At 51.5% G+C, this 25,196-nt stretch overlaps 1 protein-coding gene across 9 annotated transcripts in view; it reads left to right on the top strand.

The window, feature by feature from the left end:
* Positions 1-25,196, top strand: part of SLC45A3 (solute carrier family 45 member 3) — a 42,029-nt gene that overhangs the window by 9,499 nt on the left and 7,334 nt on the right. For 4 of the 9 annotated variants that reach the window (XM_075115667.1, XM_075115666.1, XM_075115670.1 and 1 more), the window contains 3 exons: positions 19,840-20,267; positions 20,525-21,358; positions 22,913-23,178. In XM_075115667.1, the coding sequence (XP_074971768.1) occupies positions 20,096-20,267; positions 20,525-21,358; positions 22,913-23,178 (1,272 nt within the window). In that variant the 5' untranslated portion in view covers positions 19,840-20,095. Of the gene's footprint in view, positions 1-588; positions 688-1,174; positions 1,286-9,749; positions 10,023-19,839; positions 20,268-20,524; positions 21,359-22,912; positions 23,179-24,478; positions 24,591-25,196 lie in introns of those variants that run through there. The other 5 variants (XM_075115674.1, XM_075115671.1, XM_075115673.1 and 2 more) reach the window with 5 other exon arrangements.

The following is a 25,196-nucleotide window of genomic DNA, read 5'->3' as shown; positions in this document are numbered from 1 at the left end:
GTTCTTTCTAAGGGCTCTCATCTCGAGGGCTGTGTGTATGAATAAGAGCATTCATTTTTCCTCAACTCCTGGTGCCTTTGGGCTAGCGTTAGGCAAGTTAGATACCGATATAATGGCTTGATCTCTCCGTATAAGCATATATATATTCTGTCTCTCTTCCCGCACGCACACGCCATGTGATTTTAAGCAGTCATCTACCATGAATAATGTCCGGGGGCCAGGTCACAAGCTTCCCATAGCACGGAATCCATTTGCATACAATCCAAGTAATTACAAGTAATGAATAGATTAGTAAAAACCAAACAAAACAAGAAAACTGTTCATACTGTGGGGAATTCTCGAGCAGAAAGAAGGGGGGGGGGGGATTTTTCTTTTCTTAAAAGACTAAAAGGCGAGTTATTTGCGGTGGGTGACTCTGTCCCCCGCTGCCCAAGGAATGGCAGCGGCGGGGGGGGGTTGGACACTCCGGGTGGGGGGGTTCGGCCGGGGTGTCCCGCGGGGGAGGGGGCTGCTCCCCCCGCCGGGGGGGGACACTCGGGGACACCGGGGCGGCGGAGCCCCCCCCCGGCCCCGCTCCGCCCGCGGCAGCGCATGCTCCCTGCCGGGCCCCAACCTGCCCATTTAAACGGCGGCGGAGGCGCGGGCGCGGCGGCGGGGCCGGGCTGAGCCCCCCGGCTGCCCCCCGAGGTAGGGCTGGGGGCGAGGGGGTGGCGGTGGGGGTGGGGGGCGTGGGTGGGTGGGCACCCTAGGGCTCCGTGTCGCGATACAGCGCGGGGTTGGGGGGATGCGGCTGCCCAAGTTTGCAGCGGGAGCGGCTCCCGCGGGGCCCCGCGTCCGGGGGGCGCGGGAGGGGTGGGGGGCGCTCAGCGCGGCACTCGCCGCTTCCAGGCGAGGAGAGGCAGCGCTGCTCCGCCGCGTCCCGGCCGGGGACGGTGGCTCCGCTCGGAGGGGGCGGCGGCGGGCTCGGCTGCGGTCCTGCCGATGCTCCCTGCGATCCGGCTTCGCTGTGGGAAAACACGTCCCGTTCCCCCCCCCCGCCGGCCGTGAGGGAGCCGGGCGGCTGCAGGTGGGCAGGGTGGGCAGCGCTGCCCGCTGCACCTCCGCGGGCCGCCCCCAGCCCTGCCAGCGCGGGGATGGGGCTGAGATTTCCCCCGTGCTTTTTCATCGTTAACAGAGACATCCGCTGCGACCGAGGTCGCTTTAAAGGTTTTTGAACGGGAAAAAGAGTTTGGGAAGCGTGATGTGACCGCGGACTTCCAGAAATCCTGAAGGCTTGCGGGGACAGGTCAGTGAATCCTTAGACTCAAAGGAAGCAGCGCTTGACAAAGGGAAGTTTTCACGGCACCTACTTGTAAGCTCTGCTTAGCTCGGCTGCCAGGTTAACCTGTCTCCCCGCCGGCGGTAGTGGGAGCTTGAGGAGCCTGTCTTCTTAAAAGTGGTACCTAAATGTCATAATGTGGGTATTCCATAGATCACGGCCTTGGGCATGACTAGAGACTTTGGTCGTAAAACGCCTTAGTTGTTTATGGTAAACATAAACTAAAAGACTAATTTGTCTTCCTGCTGATGACAGCTTTAGGAGGGAGAGAAAAGCACTAGAATAAACTAATACTTTTAGGCTGGTGATGGCCAGACTTGGCAAGATACGTGATTTTCGTGTGTGTGTTTAAAAAAAAAAAAAGTTGGAAGGGAAGTGTGTCAGGAACAGCTTTCCTGGTCCTCACCTAGGTCTGCCAGAGTCACGAGCAGCGCAGAGAAAGTGGCCAGGCTCAAACCATATCCCAGTCTGGCACCGTTCTATTCTAGATGTGGGTTCAAGAGAGCAGCGTTTGTATGTGTAACGTGAGAATAACCAGAAATTTATAGAAATAGAACATGAATTAGAACTTCAAAAGTACCTAAATGACCTGGGCGTTGAAGTCATGCAGGCACTCCTGAAAAACGTGTACCAGCCTTTAAACGTTTTCTATTATTCACCCTACCTGCAATTTTCTGTTTTGTTTTGTTGTGTTTTTTTTTTTTAAATATGTGATGCTACCTGGACTTTCTTGCATCACCCGTAGCTGCTACCCTTCCACTCGGCAGGGAGTGGCTGGGGTGGCAGAGCCAGGAATGCCAGATTCCCAGCCCTGTGCTTGGATTCCAGGCAGTGCCTTAACTCTGGAACTTATTACCACAAAACATCGTGGAAGCCAAGAGTGCTTGGCTTATGGGATTTGAGAAAAGGATTAGAAATTTGATATGGATAGCAAGAATCTCTTGAATTAATAGCAAATTAAATGAGAGCTTTACAGGGGATATAAATCCCTGTATTTCAGGGCATAAACCAATCTTAGGATTTAGTAGGAAACTTCTGCTTGTAGGGAGATTTTTCTTGCGCTGTCTGCTGGCGGGTGTATTCCCCTACAGCCCGTTACGTAGGTAGCCTGTGCAGTGTCGTCTGTGAGAGCGTCTTGACTTCTTGAGAAGGTTCCAGTTAAAGTACCTGAACCTCAGGGTGTTTCCCAACATCGAGCTGTTGCTAGAAGGCCCAAGCCGCATGGCTTTGTGTAGAAGCTGCCTAGAGATAACAGTTACGTTATCTGTGAGCAAAGCAGTAGCCTTACAGACTCTAAGATTGTCCTCGCTGCAATATGAGAGAGTAATAGTAGATGCTACAGCGTACTCTGGACCAACTTCACCGGCAGCATCTTTTTGAAGGTGCACAGTCAATTCTTGTTGGCAGTGAGAAATGCTGTATCCATCGTGTGAGAAGCTGAAATCGCTGGACTGATCATCGAGATAGAAAATACAGCCTTTGGACTGCTTTATCTTTGCCAGAGTCCCTAGAAAATATGGATGTGTAGTGTAAACTCTTGCTAACCTTTTCCCAAAACTGTTTATTTCGCTGGAGCACTCAAGTGGCAATGTTGTGGGGGGAAGGGTGTATTGGTTTTGTTTTTTCCCCCAGTTACACATCTCTGCTCTTTGACTAAAGCCTCCATATGGAGTTTAGGGTGGTGGCTGGACTCTTGTGGCGCGTGGCATTGTGAGTGCATGCTCTTAAACATAAAAAAAATAAGCTTAGGTGCCCACTTTTGTAATGAGGCTGCTAGTAGAAGCTTTGTTCAGAGCATGGACCAAAAAAGCTGGTCCTAAAAGCGTCAAATCCATCGAAGTGACAGGGCAAAAACTGCTCTTTGAACGTAACTGCGTGGGTCTCCTTGCATGTCTTTTTCCAAAGCCTCTCTGGAAATATTAGCCTGTGTGGAGCGTGCCTGCGGCACTCTGAAAACCTTAACCCAGAGCCCTTTGTGTTGGACCCACAAGGAGCCCTGAGGGTTTGCAAATTACTTCTGAGGAATGTACAAAAGCAAAGGAAGGCAAACATCGACGCTCTGTAAAAGTAGTCTTTATACATGGTATTTCTTATCTACTAGATTATATTAGTCTCAGACTCTGGCTTCCATAGTTTTGGTTTGATTGAAGCTGCCTATTAGTCCGTTAGGTCTGGTACCAGGCTGGACTAGGAGCTTGCTTAAATGACAAGAGAAAACACACAAAAGGCATTATAAAGTAATTTGCTGATGGTCTTTCTCGATGGCTGTATACTCTTGGGCAGTTTAAGCGTGTTTTATCCATGGCAGTGGATACAGTACTAATGGAGTCCTCTGACTTTAGTCTCTCCAGAGTTAGACCACTTAAGCCAGACCACTTTTGTCACAGTGGGGTTGCAGAGCTTTTCAGACGCGCTATGAGAGGTGTGAGTAACACCTGTTTGTGTTTATCCTCCACCTTTCTCTGTGCTGGAGCAGTTCATCCAAGGAGTATCTTGTTTCGGTAATCGACTATTTGGGGTTTTCTTTAATGTGTGCGTTGCCATCTCCGTATCTCAGCTAAGGCAGCATCAAAGTGAAAGACCCATTGAGTGAAAGTTGTGGAGGTTTGTGCTGGATTCAAGGCTACGAGGGAGCAGAAGCAAACGGACTAGAGGGATGGGAGGAGGGCAGCTGCAGGTAGTGGTAGGGGTGACCAGGCAATAATAGTTGTAAAGCCTTGTACCTCAGGAGAAGGATGGATGGATGGACAGAAGTGAGATGGTGTGCGGAGGGATACGCACAAAAATCAAGGAGAGTTATATCTGGCGAATCTCTGTTCGCTTACGCTGTTGCAAATAATTCCATCATATGATCATGGTTTCTGCAGGAGGTGGGGCGCAGTCAGCATAAGACAGATAATTTTAACTAAAACTAAGCCTAGACAGTCAACCTGTGGAGTCTTGTGATCCTTCGGCGTGCAGTTAAACCCATGATCGAGGTTGTGCTATGAGTGGAGCAAGGGAGTCATGAGAAGCTTGTGAGCAGCTGTCAGCTATTTTCAATGTTGACTTGATTTCTGAATACTCGATATCAGACATCAAAGCTATCCATGTGAAAACAGGAACCCTAGGGCTCAGCTAAGAAAGGGGACAGAGACCCTCATGGAGGAATCCTTGCTTTTAAAAAACAGGGAAACTTTAAAGCAGTCTCTGCAAGGTGGCCGAGCAATGTATGTGCTCACAGAAGCCTGCCTGTAAGCATGGATCTGCGTAACGTAAAGGAAATCTTGCACTCACCGCAAACGAAAGAATAGGAAGATAGTAAACCAAAGGATTATTTTTGCAGTTCTGTGCCCTGATGTGTGTGTTGTTCAGCCAGACCGCTTTTATCTCTGTCTAAGACTAACAACATGTTGGATCTATATAGCCCTTGAAACCTGTTCTATTTCTTGTGCTGCTGTTGCTCCTCGCTGCTGTAAGAATCCGAGTCTGATCTTGTATTAAAGACCTGCAGAAGGTTGTTGATGTGTCCGCCAACTAAGCTATCGAGTTGCTTGTTCAAAAAACATACCTAAGTGGAACTCTAAAGTCACCATTTTACTATTATTATTATTATTATTTGTATGCATGCTGTTCCTTGGAGGTCCTCAAATTTGTGCCCTTCGTCCTTGTTTTCATATCCTAAAGTATCAGTTCCTCTTGCAGTTCAAAAATATTTGTTTAACATTTTGCCAGCCTGCATAAGAGGAGAAACAGACCCCTGTGAATATTGTCTGGCAAAATAAGAAATGTAATGTAGGAATGTGGTCCCAATGGCTTCTTTGTCTCCGTGCTGGAGGGCGGCTGGAACACACACAGCAATAAGCAGGTGCTTGACTTACAGCTCTGAACAGTTTTTCTTTCTCCATGTATGTGCACTGAAATAAACTGCTGCTGGTCCAGATCGTAAGGACCTGACCCTGTGTTACATCCAGGGAAGCCTTGTTTGAGTAACACATGAGATCAGCTCTGTGGATTTCTGAAAGAACCAGCTTCTGGTGACTTGCAGATGAATTATCATAATTACCAGGTTTTGAATACTCAGAAGGTGTAAGGATGGCCTCTGGCAAAATAATGAGGTTTATTTGAAAAGAGAAACTTGAAACAATGATGGGCATTGGGTTTGGTTTGTGAGGTCTAAGGTTTTTTTCTTCAATCAAGGGAGCAGATTTTTCTCCACCTTCATTTTGTTGGAAGCTGAAGTTCTCCTTGGTGGTTTGTCTCCGGGAGCTAGGACTTCAAGAAAAATACAGGTATAATGAGTGCAGTGACTCAAATCCGTGCAAGTTGTCAGCACTCAAAAAACATTCATATTCTTGCAGAGCAGGCTAGAGCCACCTTCAGGAATGGTGTGTGCGTAGTTGTGGATAACATCTAAATCTCGCTTTAGATTTATGGGTTAAGACTTTTGGTGAAATGGTGCATGCAATAAAATCGGTGGATCACATTTTCTTTACCAGACATTAGGAGCAATTCCTGCTGGGATCTGACCTGCTACCTCAAAGAAACTGAGGTGGTGGTCAAACCTCAAATCCAGCGCTCTTCTGCCATCTTCTTCTGCTTCCACGTTAGGAGCAATGGGCAGAAATGGCTCTTCAGTTAGATTTGAAGTGGATGTAAGCGTACTTGCTCAGTTCTCTGTCCTCTCTGCACAGAGACCAAAATCCTCTATGTTCTTCTGGAACCCATGCGTGAGTTCCCTGCTGGTGATTTCATGCTTTTCCCATCAGCTGTGCTCTACCTGGAAATGTTGGGCTGTACTCTGCCTCTGGAGAAGCATCTGCTGCTGCTCCAGGGTGTTATGCTGCTCTCTTCCCTCCGCCCAGGGCTGCAGGGCCACTTCTGTTGTGATCTTCTGTTTGGAGAGGGGGTACCCAAAGCGTTTTGGGGATCTACAAGACCTGAGCTGAAGCTGCTGTTGCTGAGCATCCTCTGGTAGTGCTCTCCCTGCCCGTGCGGTGTACTGGTTATCGCTGTGCTACCTTGGTCTGCATTCTGGAGCAAATTCTCCCTTTGCTTAGAGCTGTGCAAACAGAGTACAGGATTGTTCTGGTCACAGAGAGAGCTTCCTTGTAGGTCTGTGGCGAGAGGCAGTTCATAAGTACAAAGAGATGGAGCACAAAGGAACAATGAGATGACAGTGGCTTTCCAAGGCAGCAGTCTGTGCGTACCAGGTACTGGCTCTTGGCGTGACAGGGGAGGGCTTTGTGCGGGCACTGTTGCTGTTGGACTCCAGAGGTGCGTTTGGGAATGCTTACGACAAACGACTCCTGTGTGCGAGGGGCGGTGGGAGCAGCTGGAGCAATGCTAGAACAAAAGGCTGCTGTGCTACAGCCAAGGCCGCCTGAGCAATTAATGGGCCTGGAAGGGTGGCTTTTCATGAGAATTGACTAAAGCTAGGTTTAGGAGAGTGGCTAAATGTAGTCTGGAGAGGGGTCTGACCATGCATATCAAAAGGAGAGCACGGGAATTACACAGGGGATAACTGGAGGGAGGGAGGGAAGGAAGGAAGGATGCTTCCCAGCTATTTAATCTCTTAGCCCATGGATATTGTTTCAGGGGAAATTCTTGCAACCTCCCTGCTTGAGATCTATCCATCCAGACTGGACAAATCACTGGAGAATGTGCTGCTGGGAGCAGTCCTGCAGCAGCCCCAGGGAAGATGATTCAACAGGGCCTCTTTCATCTTTGATTTCTGTGAACACAGTCTACATTTGTGCTGCCCCCAGATACTCCCATTCATCACTGTCTGTGGCCAATGTTGATAGCAGCGTATAAGCCTTTTGGGCAAGAGCAGGGAATGCTAGCTATCCCCTCTGCTAACAGAAGAGTGTAACCCAGGCTAGTTAGCACATGCTGATGCACAGCCAGAGTGGCCCCGGCCGGTGCTGGTGATAAGCCCTTCCCCGGCTCTTACTGGGCAAAGCCAGCACCGTGCCTGCCTGAGGTGTCCTGGCTGTTTGCCCAAGGCAGCCCAGGGCATGTTGCAGGAATATCACAGGCCTTTCTGCTTCATTTGTAGCTCACTGAACTTTACTCCAGTAAATATGGGCAAGAGAGAGTCCAGCGTGGGGAAAAAATCCTGCCTCTACTCTGAGTCAGAAGTGCACGAACTTTCATTTATCTCTGCCATTACAGCAGACTTTTTCAGCAAGCACTAAGTAACTTCAGCAGTCAGACCACTTTCCCGCCTGTCCTCCTTGATAGATGCAACCTGTGCTCTGTGTCAGAGCGAGAAACCAACCATGTGCAAACAAAAAGCCTGAGCACCCCTGCACAGAGGGCTCTGCAAAATCCAGGGAGCTTTGAACTTGAACTCCATGCTTAATTACTAAAAAGCTAATAATTTAGGACTGATATTCTTCCCAGGACTCAAAATAGAAGTTAGGTTCCTGTTTGTACGGAGAGATGGGGTGGGGAGTGAAAGGGGTGGTAAAAATGCCTTGCTCCCTTTGTCTCCTGTAGAAACGGCAGCTTTGAGCCTTGTCTTTTCAAAAGCAGAAGACTCCCCTTCCAGGTTCTCCGTGCTGCTGTGTGAACGGCTACAGCTTAATGTTAAACCCCTGCATGTTTGGAGTCCGTAACACATAAACTGAGAGTGAGAATGGGGAAAGGAAAAGGCTTCTTTAGTTTCCCATACAGATCTTCCAGTGAAACTTATCTGTCTTAAATAATAAAATCTGATTGCTTTTTATCTTTGCCGTTATCCAGCCAATTTCAGGCGGAAGTAAAATCATAAAATCTCATGGTTTCAGGCCCAGGCCTCATGACCGGTCTGTCATGATAAGGAAAAGGCTCTCTCTGCTCCAACGGTGGTCCGAGGGCCCTCCTTAGCACAGGGAGGTCGGTGGGCTGCAGGCAGAGATCAGGGCTTGTGCACAGTTTTGCTACCCCAGGCACACAAAACTGCAGTTCTTACAAGAAAGATCTCAGGACTGATACGTGAGTTTTGACCTTAATGTGCCCCAGAGAAATGCTGTCATTCCCTGCATGCTCTTCACCTGTCCCTTTGGCAGGGGATGCTGGCCCATGGCTGCAGCGACAGAAGGTGCCTTACTGGCATTCTGGCATATCAGCATAAGCTCAACTCCACTGGCCGCTGGAGGCAAGAGGGTGGACTGGGAACGTGTGGCTGGAGAGCCAGCAGGCAGGGTGGAACTGGTACCTCTGCCTGAGGGACAGCGAGGTCTTACAGCAGCCTCTAGCCCAAAGTATTAGGAGAGTTTTGCTTTATTCCTTCCCCCTTCGAATTTGTCCACCGTGGGTGGCTGCCTGTTCCACATCCATTCTTGCACCGGCTCTGATATGAGCAGTTGCACGATCTCTTCTCAGAGCAGGGGGGTAAAACCCGGCCGTTCCCAGGAGAGCTGTGGGCTGGTGCCCAGCTCGCTTGCCTCTCATGCGCTCAGGGTCTGATGTGACTGATGGGGGTTCTGTACTCACAGCTGTCTTGGGGCTATTCCTCACGCTGCAAAGGCTCTTTGTCTCATTCAAAGCCATGACCTCATTTTAGAGACAGAAAACAGAGAGGGAGAAACCCACCAACCTGCCAGCGGAGGTCAAAGGGCTTGCTGAGAGATATGTTAGCATCAAACTTCTCCGGCAGGGACACAAATAACTGGAATTGCAGACCAGAAAATTACCATGAAAAAATGGACTAACTACCATGTGATTACAAAAGAGCCCATTAGTTCTGTGTGTGTCTAGGTTTCAAAGTATATCCTTTGAGGAAGAGCATGAGGTCACGCTCCCAAAACTTTAAGCACAAGGGGCTGTATAAGTCTGTGCCTGTTGCTCTCCGAGGACTGCCATCCGTGGAGTTTTAGCCAGTTGCTTTCCTCCCTCTTTCCTAGGCACAGACCTCGGCAAACGTGACTTCTGGCAAAATGAGGGAAGGTTAGATTTCAGTGTTAGGTGGCAGCAGCTCCTGCTGTGGTTGGATTTGTCAGATCCCTCGCTCCGACTTTATAATCAGCCTGTTGAGGTACTGTTTGGGCTAACGAACACCCCTTCAACCCTCCTGACGGGGCTCGACAGTTTGTTTCTGCAGAGCCCCTGGCCGCCGCGGGCCCAGGATCCATGGCTGATGGTCTGGATTTGCAGTCTCACATGTCAGTGCCAGCCGTGGCCTTTGTTCGGGCCCCTGGTTTTTGCCAGTACATCAGAACATGAGAGGCTGGTCCTGAGACTCAGCTGGCCGCGAGACTCAGTTGGCCCCATGACTGTCACAGCTTTCCAGATAAAGCCAGAAATGCTGAAGCTCTATCATAGGGTATAAGTCCTAGAGCTGTCTTGGAGCCACAGCGTGCCGGAGGCAGGAGGAGCTGAAGTATAGTGTTGGCTTGCTGAGGAGTCAGATGTCCCGTTATGCAGCATTTCTGCTCTGGATGGAAACAAGAAGTGACAATTTCACTTCCCATTTTCCCAGCCCTGTGAACAGGCATTGCAAAGTGGACGCGATAAAGCAGCGGGGGTTTCTGCCTTCCCATCTCTTCTCTGTTACAGACGGTGAAATTGTTCTCCCTCTACTCAGCACTAGTGATTAAAACTCAGTTGTGTGCCGCTGTTTTCAGTGCTAAGGTGACCTGTGTAGTGTGTGGTGGGACAGCCACGTGTTCTCTCTACTCAGTAACAGCCTTCCACCAGAACTGATTTGCTCTCTCTTTGCCGGACCTGGTTTGCTGGGGTAAGTGCTTTACTACCCACTTTCCCTGTTTCACTCCTGGTGATCACTTCTCCTGAAGAAGGATTACAGCAATGCGAACGATGAAATCCCGTGTGCTTGCTTGGGCAGGGCTGGTGGACAGAGGATGTCGTACGTCGGGGTAGGGCGGTGATGACCAGCACAGAAGCTCATGTGCAGTTTAGGTAGCCGCGGTGGAAGAAGACGCAGATTCAGTGTCCAAGTAGACAATCACAGAGTTTGGGTGAGCGTGGTGGTCTTTGGCTTTGCTTTGCCTGTGGGCGCGGGGGTGAGGATGCTGTGAGCCTTAGATACGCCTGTTGTCTGTGTTAGGTGTTGTGCAGGGGTTTGGAGGGGCTGTCAGGCTGCAGAGCTCTGGGGACAGTGGGGTGACAGTGCTACAGCCTGTGGTCGGGGGCACTGCCGGACCCCAGCCCTGATCCCTGGCAGGAGAGGGTCGGGCGCTCCTCCGTGGCCGAGTGCAAGGCTCTGCCTTTGCAAGCCGAGGATGTGTCCGTGGGTCTGTCTGGGCACAGCAAACGCATCCCGGAGCCCCAGAGCCTCCCTCCGCAGGGGAGCGTGGGTGGGCGGGAGGTGCAACCCGGCATTACGGGGCGGCTCTGCTGCGGGGTCCCGGGAGCCGGGGGGGTCTGAGCCACCTGTTGGAGTGTCACACATGGGGGGGCTGCTGCCCTTTTTAACAGTGTCCGTCTCTTTTTCCTCGCCCCTCGCTCCCCGGTATTCCCTTTACAACCAGCCCATTGTGCTGTGGGCTACAGCAGCTGGGTGGAGTGTTTCAGGCTCAAGTGTAATTTCAGTGTCTTTAAAAGCCTTTGGAGGGCTTTTTTTTTTTTTTCTTCCCCCTCTGAAGAGGACAGCAACGCCAACAAGGGATAATTTGATGGATTACTCTGCAGGGCTGAGGGGCTCTCCTTAATCCCCTTTGTGGGCCTGTTTGACTAGACGCGTAGCAGAAGCCCCCAGCCTCAGGCAGAGAAAAGGCGGCTCAGCAGGGTAGGTTTTACACACTGACATATAAATACGGGCCCTGGTCATGTGGTGCCGGATATAATCTGTGCCCGTTAGCACGCTGCGGAGAAGGGGGGCACCTGGAGGGGGCTTATTTTTTTCCCTTTCCAGTCCAATTTACATTTTTATTCTTCTGCTAAAAATAATAAAAAGAGGGGGTGGGGGAGAGGCTGACTCAGGCCAAATGCCAGGAAGATGGGCACAGTATTTAAACACCAAAAATGAGCTCAAGTGAAAAGCAGAACCAGATCATCTCTCATTTCCCCTCCTGCTCCAAAATAGGGGCTTCTCTCAGGAATAAAAGCAAGAGCTTGGGTCCTGCAGTAGCAAAACAAAGCTGTAGCTCTCATGTGGAGCCAGCCACCCTTGTATGGAGGTCTTGAGTTGTTTATAGCAGTCCTGCCACCGGCTCAGGAAAGGGAGACTGGAAGGAGTCTCTTGGGAGCAGAGGCTGAAAGTGCCGCTGCTTTGGTTGCATTGCTTGTGTTTAGGAGTGTGTGAGGCTTCTGTGTGCTTAATGAAGTTTGGTGATTAGACAGCAGTCCTGTGCAGGTAAAACTCTGCGAGACCATCCTCCCATATGGCCGGCACAAGCAGTCCCATTGCGGTTCCTTCTTCCTTCTGAAGATCATTCTGCAGCTGAGCTCAGCTAAGGGATATTTAATGGAGCACTCAGTCCTTCATCACATCACCGCTGGGTCTGGCCCTCCAGTGCAGTTGTCTCTTGCCGTGTCCCTGGTGGAAATGGGGCTGAGTTACAGACCAGCAAGGCAAGGTGTCAGCCCTTCAGCCTCGGCCCCTGCTTGCCTGCAGAAAGCACAGTGCCCAGCTCCTCTCTGCACCCTGTCTTGGCCACGCTCCTAGCGTGGCCTGCAGCAGGACCTCCCAGGCAGCCTGAAGCCTGTTGCTGCCGCTGGGTTAACATGGCAATGACGCCTGCCAACTGCAGGGGAGTTAGTGACGCCCGCTGTCATCGCGGTGTGCGCTGGGCTCATGTCTGTCCCTTTAGAAGCGCAGCAAGCTCCAAAAGTGTCGGTGTGGTCTCTGCTGAGTCAGTGACCTTGTTAGACAGGCAGTTCTTGCTTGTAACGGCGAGGGAGGAGGAGGAAGAGGATGGGCTGGAACTCTCTGCTGCTCTGTCTTTTCTGCTGGTCAAACAGGTGAGCATGGGAGCTGAGGCAGGCAAAGCCTGGGAGAAAGCCTCCTGCCAGGAGCTTTGTCTGCCAGAGGTAGAAACAGGTTGTGGGACAGGAGGTCAGCGGAGCCTGTGAGCTGCCCTGCTGCCTGTTTGATGTTTGAGTTGCAGCGTGAGGATAAAAGAGTCCAGAGAGCTATTGGCAGGGCTCCTGGAAGGAGCATAAGATACCAGAGGCGTGAAGGGTGAGCGGGACAGATCTTTCTCCACCCTGGAAAGCATCCTCTCTGTATGATAGGCAGAGTGAGGACAGGGCTGTTAGCCTGTGGGGCTAGGAAAGCATCCTTTCCTAATGTTCATTATTAACAAATATTTTGACCTTCTCATCCATCTTGCAGAGACATTGTAGGCTTTCCCTGGAGCCTTTGCTTTATTCAGTTGATCAAAGGGGGACAAAGTCACCTGTTCCACATGCCCTTGCTGCTTGGTGTAAAATATGGAAGACACTCAACAGACACTTGCCCTCGCAGATGCACCTTTACCTGAAGGAACCACTGATAGCAGGAAAAAATGCCTCCCAAGGCAGAGGTGAACCAGTCCCTTGAGCTGGCTCTGGAACAGCCCAACCCTGCTAACGGTCAGGACTAACCAGCCCCTTGGATTAGGAGGGCCAAAGGTAGAGGGAAGATCAATGGGTGGCTTGTGCTGCACCTCTGCTTCGTGGCAGTTGCGGATGTATCCTGATAGCTCTGAAATGACTCGCACTCTGTGGTTGAGGCAGCAGGAACCCAGCAAAGCCTGAGATTGCATCTCAAACTCCCTCACGGCGAGCCCCAGCCGTTGCGGGGAAGGCGAGTGACTTGGTATGCTTTGCTCAGCATCTGAACGGGTACAGCCTGGCTTAGTGGCCCACAGAAAGTGGGAGATGCAGCCCCCTGAAAATCAGCTGCTAGCTGCAGGTGCTAAAACTTGGCTCCTTCTTCTCCCTTTGGCTTCTTACTTTCAATTCACAAAAAGGAGATAGTAGTGAACTGCCTTCAGTCGCAGCACGTCTGTTGGGCCAGGGATCAGTCTGTGCACCAGGAGAGCGGTGAGCGCAAAAGGACCTGAACTAAGCTCTGGCTTTTAGATAGTCCTGAAAGCAGGATGATCATGTTGGAGGTGCTGCAAGGAAGCAGTTGCAGCAGAGCAGGAAAGAACCGACCTCCAGCCCTGACAAACTCAAATGTCTCCCTTTGAACCAAACTGCATGGAAGGTCTTCTGAGCTGTCGTGGGGACCTGCCCCTTCCCGTAAGTCTGGACGCATCGGTAGCATCTAGCATTTGTCCTGGATTAATATATCACGGTGTCTGGGCTGCTGGACGCTGCGCTGTGGGGTGAGGGAGGGAATTTCAAATGGGCTGGGGCACCCAGGTCTTCCTTCTTCTTGTCTGAGGGGATTTCCACCCGCTGCTGCCCTTTCCCTAAGCCGAGCTGCCGAGACTGATATAATGGAGCCCCTGAGCTCAAAGGAAATGCAGAGTTAATTCAGAGAGACTAAATAAATCGCCGATCTCCCATCCCTGCTTAATGACCACTCCCCTCTCCCCACGCTGTGAATGGGGTCAAGGAGATTTGGGAGGGGAGGGGGAAGCGGGGAGGGTCAGGAGAGGTCAGGTGAGTTTTCCATTTCATCCGCCGCAAGCCTGCCAGAGCTATTCTCCATGGTGTATTTCACATTCAGCTGCAGTGAATGGACACTGATAGCTGTGAAAGGGTCTGGCACTGTATGAACAGCCCTTCCCTAAGCACTCGCTCTTGTGCTCTCTCCCACCCTTTCTTCCAAAGGGCTTCCAGGGAGCGGGGAATTAATAACGTTCATAAAGAGCCCCTTGGAAGGTTGGAAGTGTAACGTTGTGCTTATGAATGGAAACCCGACGGCTAGCAGTACCCTTCGCCCTCCCCTCTCTCCGCTGCCCGTTGGGAATAGGTTTCTGCATCAAACCGGCCGTGCAGCGGGGAGGGAAGGTGCAGGTCCGTATCACCTGGGAACTGCTGGAGCGGAGCAGCCCCGCCTGAGCTCCCCGCGTGGCACCATCTCCTGCCTCCAGCGCTGGCCAGTACCACCTGCCTCGGATGCCTCTCCAAAAACCTAAGGCTTTTTCCTTTTCCTTTGCTAAGGCAAAGGCTTTTGTGGGGTAATTTTTTCCCATGTAAGACAGGGCTCAGGTTATTGCAGAGCCCTGACAGGTTACAAATAGTTGATGAATCTACTCCTCTGTTGCCTGATCATTATTGTGGCTGTTTGTTGAACTGTGGGGAAGGTGCACGACCGTCATAAATCAGGGAGGCTGCTACCACATTTAATAACATTCCTTGTCCCTTCTGCACCCATGTGAGAGACTGGAAGGATTATGGAGTGGCAGGATATGGATCCTTCCGAGGAGTAAATGAGTTCTCTGCCACGTAAGTACACCCAAATTTTATTTTTGAAATGTCCGTCCCTCAATCTTTGTTCTGTCAAAGCCCTGTTTAGATGTGATCACTTGTAAGATCCTATGTTGCAAAGATGTGAGGAGACTGGGAGGAGGAGAGGCTTCGTTCAGTCTTTGCTCGTGCGCGTCCGTCAGCGCCCTGCACGCCGTCCGCTTTCTTCAGGTGTCTCGGGGTTTGTTTCTTGTAAAAGTGAAAGGTGTGGTTCTGAGTCCGTTGGCGAGGGCACACAAAGCAGCCTCTGCGATGGCTGACAGGAAGGAAGTGGGATGTGAACTTCTACTGGCGATGGTGTCGCTTCGTATAAATGAGTCCGTACCTCTGACATCACCAGTAAATTCAGTCCTGTTTCCGCGTGCATGTCTGTGCACTTGCTGGTGCTTCTCTCAAGTTCAGATCGTGGCTTTCCTCAGGCAAGGCCTTGCTACATCTCTGTGCCACATCGAGCACAGGAAGACATTTGTCAAAGCTTTTTCTGTAGCACGTGAGCAGGGAACAACCTCTGAGTAGGGGAAACGCACGAATCCAATCTGCTGGCCTGCTGCCTTTAGGGAAGTGGACTCTCAGAAGCTGCTTTCCCTGGCTTCATCCCTTCTCCTTCCCCTTGCTCCCTGTTAGTGCTGCTAGGTGAGTTGCACTCACAGAGACAGACTGCCTGGCTTCCTCCCTGTCCTTCTGGGTGCTTAAGCAGGAGAGGAAAGAGGGGGCCGGAGACACCAGGATGCAGGAGCTGCAATCCTTTCTGCTTTGGTTGCCATTACTGCCAAGGCTCCTCTGTCCAGGTGGGTGGCCGAGTGCTGCTTTGCTCCTGCCCCCAGGACCCGCCCTCCTACCTGCCTGCCAGGTGAACCAGCCTCTCGGAGTTGATCTGTTGTTTCTCTGCAGGGAAAAGAAAGGAAAAGTTTAGTTTGCCAGCTTAAAAGTAAAACAGAAACCCTGGGTTTAAAGATGCTTTACTTCTCCTTGGGGAGGGAGAGGAGGAGCCTTAACGCTCGGCAGCAGATGATGTCCCCATGGCACGACAGCTTGGTGAGCAGCTGTGAAAAAGCCCCACATGTGGCTCCCTTCTGCTTCTGTGTGCAGGAAACCTTACACAGAAGGGCCGGTATGTCCCTTGGGGGTGGGGGGTGGGGGGGCTGGTTGTTATCCTTGTCAAGGTGCTTGGCATTGCGCTCCCTAGGGAAGGATAAATGCTGTCCCTGTTGTAGAAGTTTGGGGAAACTGAGGCCAGGGGGCAAGAAGTGCCTGCTGCCGTGCAGCTTTTTGGACCAGCCACCCCCCGCCTGGCTGTGAAAGGTCTCCCCGTCATAAGATGCCAGATCCCACTGGGCTGGACTGGCTGTTGCCAGCTCACTTGGGCGTGATGTGTAACTCCTCCTCTTAGCCCAGGATCTCCCAGCTAGGAGGTGGTTTGCCTAAGTGACTCCTTCCACGTCAGGACAAAGTTATAGAGCACCGGGCTCAAATTAGTCCTCCCATGTAGTCTGGCAGAGAAATCGTCCTAGAAGGGATTAGTGTTTTAAATCAAATGTCTGGTTTTGCTGCTGGGACTGTTAGAGCCAGACTGTTACCTGCAAAATGGCATGGAACATCTCATTGTCTTCAAAAAGAAAATCATTATCCAATGTACTAAATCCCCCTCCGGTGACTGTTTGTGAAGTACCAGCAGACCAGCAAGGGAAGGTGACGAATGCTAACACCAGGGCAGAGCTTTGGGCAAAGCTCAGGAGCGAGGCCAGACCTGGAGTTTCCTTCTGAGCTGGTTTGGGGCAGCAGAGGCGAAGCGCCCTGCGAGCAGTGGGTTGGCAGGGCTGGCACCTGCAGCCTGTGTTTGCTCAGCACCTTGTGCGAGGGGCCCAGGCGCAGGTGTGGTCGTGGTGCGAACAGCACACCAGCGCGCCGTGTTATCGGGAGGCAGGGAGGGCCCTGAAACCAAACCCCTGTGTGTACCTGCGGCTCGGTTCCACCTCTGCTCGCCTGCAAACTACTTAAGTAGCTTTTCCTGAATGCGGTGTACCAGGGCTGGGCTGGCTGTGGGGAGCGCAGCTCCGCAGAGCCGCAGGAATCACCTGTCACTGCTCTGCGTGGAGGAGGTGAGTCCTGGCTTCTGGCTTGCTTTCATCCTGGCTCCTGTGAGCCTCCCACATCCTCCTTTTCCATCCCTCTGCCCCCATCCTTACAGATGAACAGTTCACATGGTTTTCCTAGACTGCACTGGCGTTTCTTTCCAGCTAAGTCAATTCATCTCTCTGTATTCTGTGAACAAAATAAAAAAAAAAGTAATTGATGGGTATTGGGACAAAATGCAGTTTAAACAGAAAAGGGTTCATGATCTGTTGCAGCTGCGCCTATGACCTGATTGCTGTTGACAACTTATCTCTCGCGGCACGTGAGTATTGCCTCCGGGTACACTGAGATTTATTTTTTCGTTAAAGCCCTCTGAGAGCGTGGAAGGGGGAAGAGACAGATCTTCCCTTAGCTACTGATAAGAAATTCAGCCTCTCTGCCTCAACCTGAAATTCTCAGGCAGTCGGGTAGATCTACAGATTCCCACTTCCTCCCCAGTTTTAGATATATCACTGCGATAAAAGGGTAGAAAACCCTTTTTTTCCCTCTGTGCATGTGTGTGTGAGACATCTTTTACTTAATGTTTGGGATTTGCCTTGGGATAAGTCCCCCTGTGCAAGCCCTCCAGACCCTGGACTACATCAGACAGTGGACATTACATCTCCCTTCCAGTCTAGCTCAGAGTGATGGTGGTTCAGTTAATTTTGGCTCGTGAGTCTGCTTCCTCTGTTAACAGCACTGAGGCTTGTGCTGCTGGAGCTGGAGGGCTGCAGCTTAAATTCCTCTCCCAAGGCTGTCAGCCAGCTGGGCACCCATCATAAACGAACAAGGCTGAGACATCCTGTGTCTAGCCCACATCTAAGAAAGGTGGTTGCTGCCCCCAATGGCTTCCTTGCAGATAGAGTGCATCTGAAGTAATGCTGAGCATCTCTGGGGCCTCTGAGTATTCCTTTGAAGCCATGCCTAGTGATTAAAGGAAAGCTGTTGCTGTTCCCCCTCTGCCCGTTAGCTTGCTATTTGACCTTAGGCAAGTCATTTAACTGTTCACAGTTGTTAAAAGGAGATATCTTTTGTGACAGTTGAGGTCTAAGTGAGTGTGGAGAGGGAAGGTGAGGGATCCTGGAAGGAAAATAATCAGTACTTATTGTGTGTATTGGCAGCCTGTCAACTCCTCAGCTTGGGAGTGGTGCCTCTCCTCTGCAGCAGCAAGAGGTGGAGAGCGATGCTTGCATCTTTGTCAAAACCTCATTGCCACGCTTCCAGCTTCAACCTGGGGGTTACTTGGCTGATGGCAAGAGGGGAAGAAAGAGAAAAGGGAGGATGCAGAAACTGTCCCAAGTGTACCTGTGCAGTGAACACTTGTGCAGTGGTGTGCTCTGTGAAGTTAGGGAACAGGGTGCTGATTTGCACCACGTTCGGTGATAGTGTGGAGTTTTGTCTCTGCCCGGTGTAGCTGTGGTAAGGCCATAGTCCAGCACGCTGGTGGTTCAGCGGCTGCTCCTGCATGCACACTTTGCATCCCACTTGGCCCTCTGACAAGCTGCTGTTCCAGCTCTGCTAGGTCTGACCTGCTCCACCAAGCATGGCCTCCAGCACTGGTTGCCTCCGCGTGCTGAGGAGGGAGGCGAGTGCTGGCCTGGAGATGTTCCCTGTAGGAGCACCTTTTTTTCTCCTTTGTAATGGAGGCAAAGAGGGGGACCGGGCTGCAGAACTGGCTTTTAACCTCGTTTCTTCTGATGGGTTCACTCTTTGTGGGTAAATAAGGGAAACTCTGTACCAGCTAGCTGCTCTGGCATGGAGGGGGTGTACAGGCAGGCAGGTATGCAGTTACAGCTTCCCCAGTGCCAGGGGGGAGCAAGCAGAGATAAACTCCTCCCGCCTGCATGTCTCACATCCTGTTCAGCCTCCTTCATCCATCCAAAGGACCCAAAGCGCTCGGGGGCTGCGCTGCAGTGGGACAGGAGGCAGAAGCTTTTGTGCAAATTGGGAGCACATTGCACAGTCCAGAAATGGGTCATAAGGTGAAGCACGTTCAGGTCAGTGGGACCTGTTATGCCTTGTCCCCACGGAGAAACTCAGTGGTGGCTCATTTAGGGTGAGAAGTTAGACCATGTGAATCCTGAGAATTAGACTGCAGTTTGGTTTACTCCTAAATCGCTCTCTGTGCAGGAGCTTAATGTCACCCTTCTTGCTAACCCATTCTACCTTTCCCAGCATAACTACAGACCATCTTCCTGAGATGCTTGTGGGAGAACAGCAGTTTGATGGACTAGTGAAGATGCTGGTAACCTTGCAGGATTTCTTACCTTTGTAGACTGGCATAGTGGCATGCTCGTAACAGGTTACTACAGGCATCTGCTTACTCTTGCCTTAGCTGCTTAGCCCCTGTCCTGATCTGGTGGCCTCTCCTCTCTGAAGAAGGTTGGAGAGAAGGAGCACGTTACAGGGCAAATAAATGACTCAGCCCAATGAGTAAGGTAATTGCCGTTCACTGTTAGATGAGGCTAAAGTGGGTCAGGTTTGTTTGTGAAACTCCGTGGAGGCACCATCTGTTCTCTGTGCCCTGTCTCAGGGGCTGGAGACAGGATTTGGGTGAAACTGCTTCCCTGGGAGCCTGCGGAGCAGCACGGAGGATGCCCCGGTCATTAGGCAGTGGCGTGGGTCTCTAGAGACGACCCTCTGTGACTGCAGGCGAGTGCCTGCGGCCCTGATCCTCGAAGGGGACTCTTAATTGATTTCACTGGGAGAGGGGACCCTAAATCCTTTGTCTCTCTGCTACAACTGCCCATCTATAAGATGAGGCTGGACAGGACACTGAGAGGTCATTAGAGCTCTCTTAGCCCGAAGGCAGGATTGGATTTTCCCAAACCATATCTGACAGGTGCCTGTCTCGTCTCACACAAGCCCTTGGAGAGAAACCTGGCACCAATGTAGTTTGTGTCTTTTAACCCTGCCGCTCTCCCAGATGGCCTCTCTTTGTCCTGCTGTCCCTGCAAGCCTGTTGGGATGGGGACCATATCTTTCAGTGATGGCGTGTGTGTGTGTTTTACCTGATTTTAGCCCTCTTTCCCCTGCCCTGGACCCCGCTGTGTCTAACAAGCTCTCTCTCCTCTCAGACCACATCATGTGAGCAGAAGGGGAAGCCTGGAGTGAGATCCCTGCCTGCCCACGCCTGGACTTGACATTGCTGGGGCCACATCTTGCAATAAGAGGAAGAGGAAAAGACGGTTCATTCACCGTTGCTAAAAATGGGAGGCAGCATCTGTCCAGCAGACCAGGAAAGGAAGCTCCAGACCTTGCCTGTGGGGCATCCCTGGGAGTGCCACAGCCGGAGCGACACAGTCCTCTGTCAGTAAGGGCTGTTGGGACAGCATGGCTCAGAGAGCCTGGGTCAGCATGCTCTTCCACAACTGCAAGACCCAGCTCCTGCTGGTCAACTCCCTGACGTTTGGCCTGGAGGTCTGCCTGGCTGCAGGGATAACCTACGTGCCTCCGCTGCTGCTGGAAGTTGGTGTGGAGGAGAAGTTCATGACCATGGTTTTGGGTAGGCAGTTTTTTTGTCATATTTGAGGTGCTTGTTTCCCCTTTGAGTCTAGAGGGCAGGAGCAAATAAGAGCATGGAGGCTGCAGGGTGGTTGCAGGGCTACTGTTATATCAAGGGCAGCCTTGTGTTTGGAGGAGAGGGCTGTGACCCAGTGAAGCTTACGGAGTTCCTGAAGCACCCCATGCTTTTGTTACAGTGCACACAGACCAGTGTCCTCCAGATCTGTCCTCCTAACACCACCTCTTTCTCTTCTCCAGGAATAGGGCCTGTCCTTGGCTTGATTTTTGTCCCGCTGATCGGATCCGCCAGCGACCACTGGCACAGCAGCTATGGCCGAAGGCGACCTTTCATCTGGATGCTTTGCCTCGGAGTCCTGCTGAGCCTCTTCGTTATCCCACATGCCAGCAGCCTGGCCAGCCTGTTTGCCCTCAACACTCGCCCGCTGGAGATTGCCTTCCTCATCCTGGGCATCGGGCTACTGGATTTCTGTGGCCAGGTCTGCTTCACTCCGCTGGAGGCCCTGCTCTCAGACCTCTTCCAGGAGCCAGACAACTGCCGCCAGGCTTTCTCCTTGTATGCCTTCATGATCAGCTTGGGGGGCTGCATTGGCTACCTGCTTCCAGCCATTGACTGGGGCGGCAGCTTTCTGGCCCCGTACCTGGGAGGGCAGGAGACGTGCCTCTTCAGCCTCCTTGCCGTCATTTTCCTCGGCTGTGTGCTGGCCACGCTCTTTGTGACAGAGGAGGCAGCCACCCAGGCAGATGTTCTGGACGGCCCCGCGCTGAAGGATGCTCCCCCTAAGCCCTCACCTCTTGCATGCTGCTCTTGCCAGCTCTCCAGGAGCTCATGTCTCCTGCAGGCCAGGCACATGACGCAGGCCTTGAGAAACCTCTGCACGCTGGTGCCACGGCTTCACAGCCTCTACTGCCGCATCCCCAAGGTCATCCGGCGCCTGTTCGTGGCCGAGCTCTGCAGCTGGATGGCACTCATGACTTTCATGCTGTTCTACACAGACTTTGTGGGGGAAGGACTGTACCACGGCGTCCCCAGAGCCAAGCCAGGCACAGATGCCAGACGCCACTACGATGAAGGTGAGAAGTGAGCCAGCTGCTCTGAGGCTGCAGCACCTGTTCCCTAGAACAGTAGCATTTAGTGGGAGCTAGGAATGGGCTCAGCTCTCCTAGCGATGCAAAAAAAGGTTACAGGAAACGAGACTTTGCAGATGGGTCAGGAAAAAACACTCCTCCATGGCCACCAGAGCATTGCACAGCGGACCAGATAGGGAAGCGCCTCTTTGTCCTCCAGGCTACCCAGCACAGAACTAGGTCTGGCAGCGCAGCCCTGGCCGGGGCTGAACTGTTAAGTGGCAGAACGGTCTGGCAGGTTGCATGCTGAACAGGACGTATCTGGCTCTGTCTGCAGGCTGTGGTTTCCGCTGCCAGGTCCTTTCACTGCTCTTCCCTCCTTTTTAAACGAAGGGCGGTGGTGCTCCCCATCTCTTGGAGAGCAGGGGTTGGAAAGCCAGGATATGTTCAGTAGCAGTAAGGTGGGCTTTGCTGCATCTTCCTTTCATGCTACTGTGAGATTCCCATGTCACATCTGTATCTGGGGAGCCCTCGAACAGCTTCCCCAGTTCTCACCCCTCTCTCCAGTGCTTTCTGATAGTGCTCACCACTGCAGTCAGTAGCTGCCACGTCCACATCGCAGGATACTGCTCACTGCAGCACGTTACCTGCTTACAGTTGTTGCCTGCTGTCCCACTTTGCCTGCTGTGTTGTGCCAGAGTCTTGACTCGCTGCCCAGTCCTTCTTTTCCTCCCCCTGATCTAAGTCTTTTATTCTCGGAGGCACTTCCCTGGCCCTCCTCTTCCAGCTGTCCAAGTTTTCCACTCACTGCATCCGTGAGCTCTGCAGTACACTGCCTCTTTGTGCTGAGCGTCTGTTTAACTTAGAGGGAGCTTAATTATTATTTAACACTTGCACTGTATAGCTTCCAGCAGGTCAGGACTCCATTGTTCTAGCTGTCATAGAAGCGTGTTGAGTAATGATCCTTGCTTCAAAGAGTTAATGGTTTGAGTTCCCTGAAATCTGATAGATCTTTGCAAAGGGTAAGGTCCGGATTGCTACCGGATACTGCAGTTGATACTGCAGCCGATTAGTGGATGTCGTGTACTTTACCTTGGCTTAAGCACAATACCTTGTTCCTTTTGTTCTGTTGCTGGTGTTGGCATCAGATAACAACAGATCCTGGTTCATGAGCAGGTGACAGATCCTGGGTCAAGAGTAGGAAGGTGTGAAAAATAAACAACGGATTCCAAAGACAAGTATGGCATTTGGATTCCTGTCTCCCGCTGCCCCTTTAGTTAGGCTGGGGTGCCCAGGAGCACGTGTGGGAAATACTCGCTGCTGGCGAAGGGTGGGCGCTGCAGGCTGGCAGGTGCAGCCCTGGAATACGGGTGGGTGATGCTGCTCTGCTTCCTGACCCAGCCGTGTGGTTGTCAGGGCTGTTTGCTGCTGTGCCACGCTCTGTGCGGACTGTATGGGGTTGGGCACCGAAGGAGAGGGCAGGAGGCCCAATGGCGTTCGGCTGTGTGGAGCCTGGGTACAGTCAGGGCAGTGTCTGTCACCACCTCTGCTTACCTGCAGGTGTCCGGATGGGTAGTTTGGGCCTCTTCCTGCAATGCGTCACGTCCATCTTCTTTTCGACAATCATGGACCGGATGGTGAAGCAGTTTGGGACGCGGGCGGTCTACCTGGCCAGTGTGGTGTTCTTCCCCGTGGCTGCCTTCGTCATGTGCCTTTCCCACAGCGTCATCGTTGTTACCATCTCAGCTGCTCTGACGGGCTTCACCTTCTCTGCGCTCCAGATCCTGCCATACACACTGGCATCACTGTATCATCATGAGAAACAGGTAGGGATCTGCTCCGGAGGGCGGTGTGCCAGCTAGCTGTGAGGACAGCTTGGCCAGCCTCTTTTGCCACTTGTAGCTGGTAGAGTCAGTTCAGCCCGTGGAATAGAAACACATGCCTGTGTGTGAAGGTTTGCCACATGTGCCTCTTGTCTCCAGGCTGTGTCTTCTCTGAAGGTTTATCTGAAATGGAGGAGATAAGAGAGTTTAGCCTATCCTTCCTTCGGCATCCCCTGCTCACAAGCATTATGCAATTTTAAAATGTGGGGAGCCGGTAAGATGGGAGAAACCAGCTAGGATTGGTGTATCAAAAGGGATGTCCTACGTTCCTGTGTTCTGCATATTTTTAGGGAAACTAGTGCAGGTTAGTTATACCTGCGTGCATTCTGCAACCAAGTTACATCTGCAGCACTGCCAACCTGAGGTGCTACAAAACTCAAGAATTTTCAGCCCTTGGAGGTCCTGCTTTCCAATTTTTGTCCGCACATACGAAAATCAGTAAAATGAAAACTGAAGTTCTTCCTATTCCCTTAGCTCCGAGAAAAATAAACGTTGTGAAACCTTCGACACCAATACAAAAGCTAGTGCACCTGTCCCACAGATGCTATCTTTGTGGAGAAGTCCTAGGAGGTTCCTGCGTTGTGCACTGGATTAATAGAAGTTTCTCTTGTGCTGCAAATGCAAAATTAATTTGTGGTTTGAGAGCAGCTCTTTCATCCCAATGGCAGGCGGTTCACTGTGCAGTGAAATAAGTAGGAGTTTTTACCACAGGCATCCAGATGTTCACATTGAACAAATACTTCTGACCAACCCATCCCCATTTGCACCAGGCACCCTGTCAAAATCAGGGCTACGAGGGAGTGTTCTGCTTTGCAGAAACTTCAGTTTGGCTGGGATCTCCCATGGACACAGTATCAACAGAATGAAAACCAAACTCCACAGGCTGGGATCGTGAAGGCCATGTGCCCAACTGTCTCCCAAAGGCTTGACGGGGAAACACTCTTAGCACAATGAGTTGTGGGGTATAGGCTGCGTTTGGTCTCTCTGTTGCCCTAACTTGAAGGTTCCTCCTTCCTTTACCAACTATTTTGCAGCAGGCTGCAGGGAGACCCCACAAGAAGTAGTCCCTAGAGTGCCTTTTGCAGAAGATTCCCCATCTTCCCCATTTCTGTTCTCTTCTTTTTCCTTACTGTTGAAATCTGTCATCATTTTTGTTTGACTTCCATCATTCCTGCTTCCTCCCTTCCCTCTCTTTTTTTACTTTTTTTTTCTTTTTTTTTAACTTTAAACACTCCTCCCGAAGCGAATCAGCAGAAGGGGCATCCAGAGTGGCTGTTGCTTCCACCCTGTGCGGGATCGTTGGCGAAAGCCTGCGAGGCCACCTCAGCTGGAGCTCCTTGCTCTGCGCAGGCTGTGTAAGTCGCTCTGTTCTCCTGCATGCCCTCTCGTCTTCGCATGGCCACTAAACCTTGTCTTGAACAGGAGGACAATATCTGCATGTTCTAACAGCTCCTAAAAGCTCGGTAGAGGTGAGATGCATGGTGGGCATTCACACCTTCTGCAGGAGATACGGGAGAGCTAGGTTCTTCCTTCCCACAACTCCCCATCAACTATAGGCAGAGATGAAGCTGTTGATTGAGGCACCAGTGACTCCTGTGGTTCTATCCTGTGTTACAAGGGGTGATTTTAAAGCATAAGTTCTCACTAAGCTCATTCCTGTGAGTATGTGTTTAAGTAATTTTCTCTAGATTTAAATTAATTCTCCACACTAGGTATTCAAACACCCCTGCCAGAACTCTTTATCTCTGAAGTCCTAGCCTGGATCAGTATAGAAACTAAGAAGATGTGGCGTGGGCCTTCAGGGCAGCTGAGCAGGCTTCTGGGAATGTCACTGTCAAATATGAAGGGCTGGAACTGTGGGGGACATCCTAGTTTGGCTCACACGATGCCCTTTCTGTGCTGGTTTTTGAGTTGCTTTGAAGTCTGATGGCAATAGGAGGCACGTGGGAGGATTTTTAAGC

This window comes from Phalacrocorax aristotelis, chromosome 21 (assembly GCF_949628215.1).
Source record: "Phalacrocorax aristotelis chromosome 21, bGulAri2.1, whole genome shotgun sequence".
NCBI lineage: Eukaryota > Metazoa > Chordata > Aves > Suliformes > Phalacrocoracidae > Phalacrocorax > Phalacrocorax aristotelis.
Note: the sequence above shows the minus strand (reverse complement) of the source record. Positions and strands in the feature narration are given on the sequence as shown.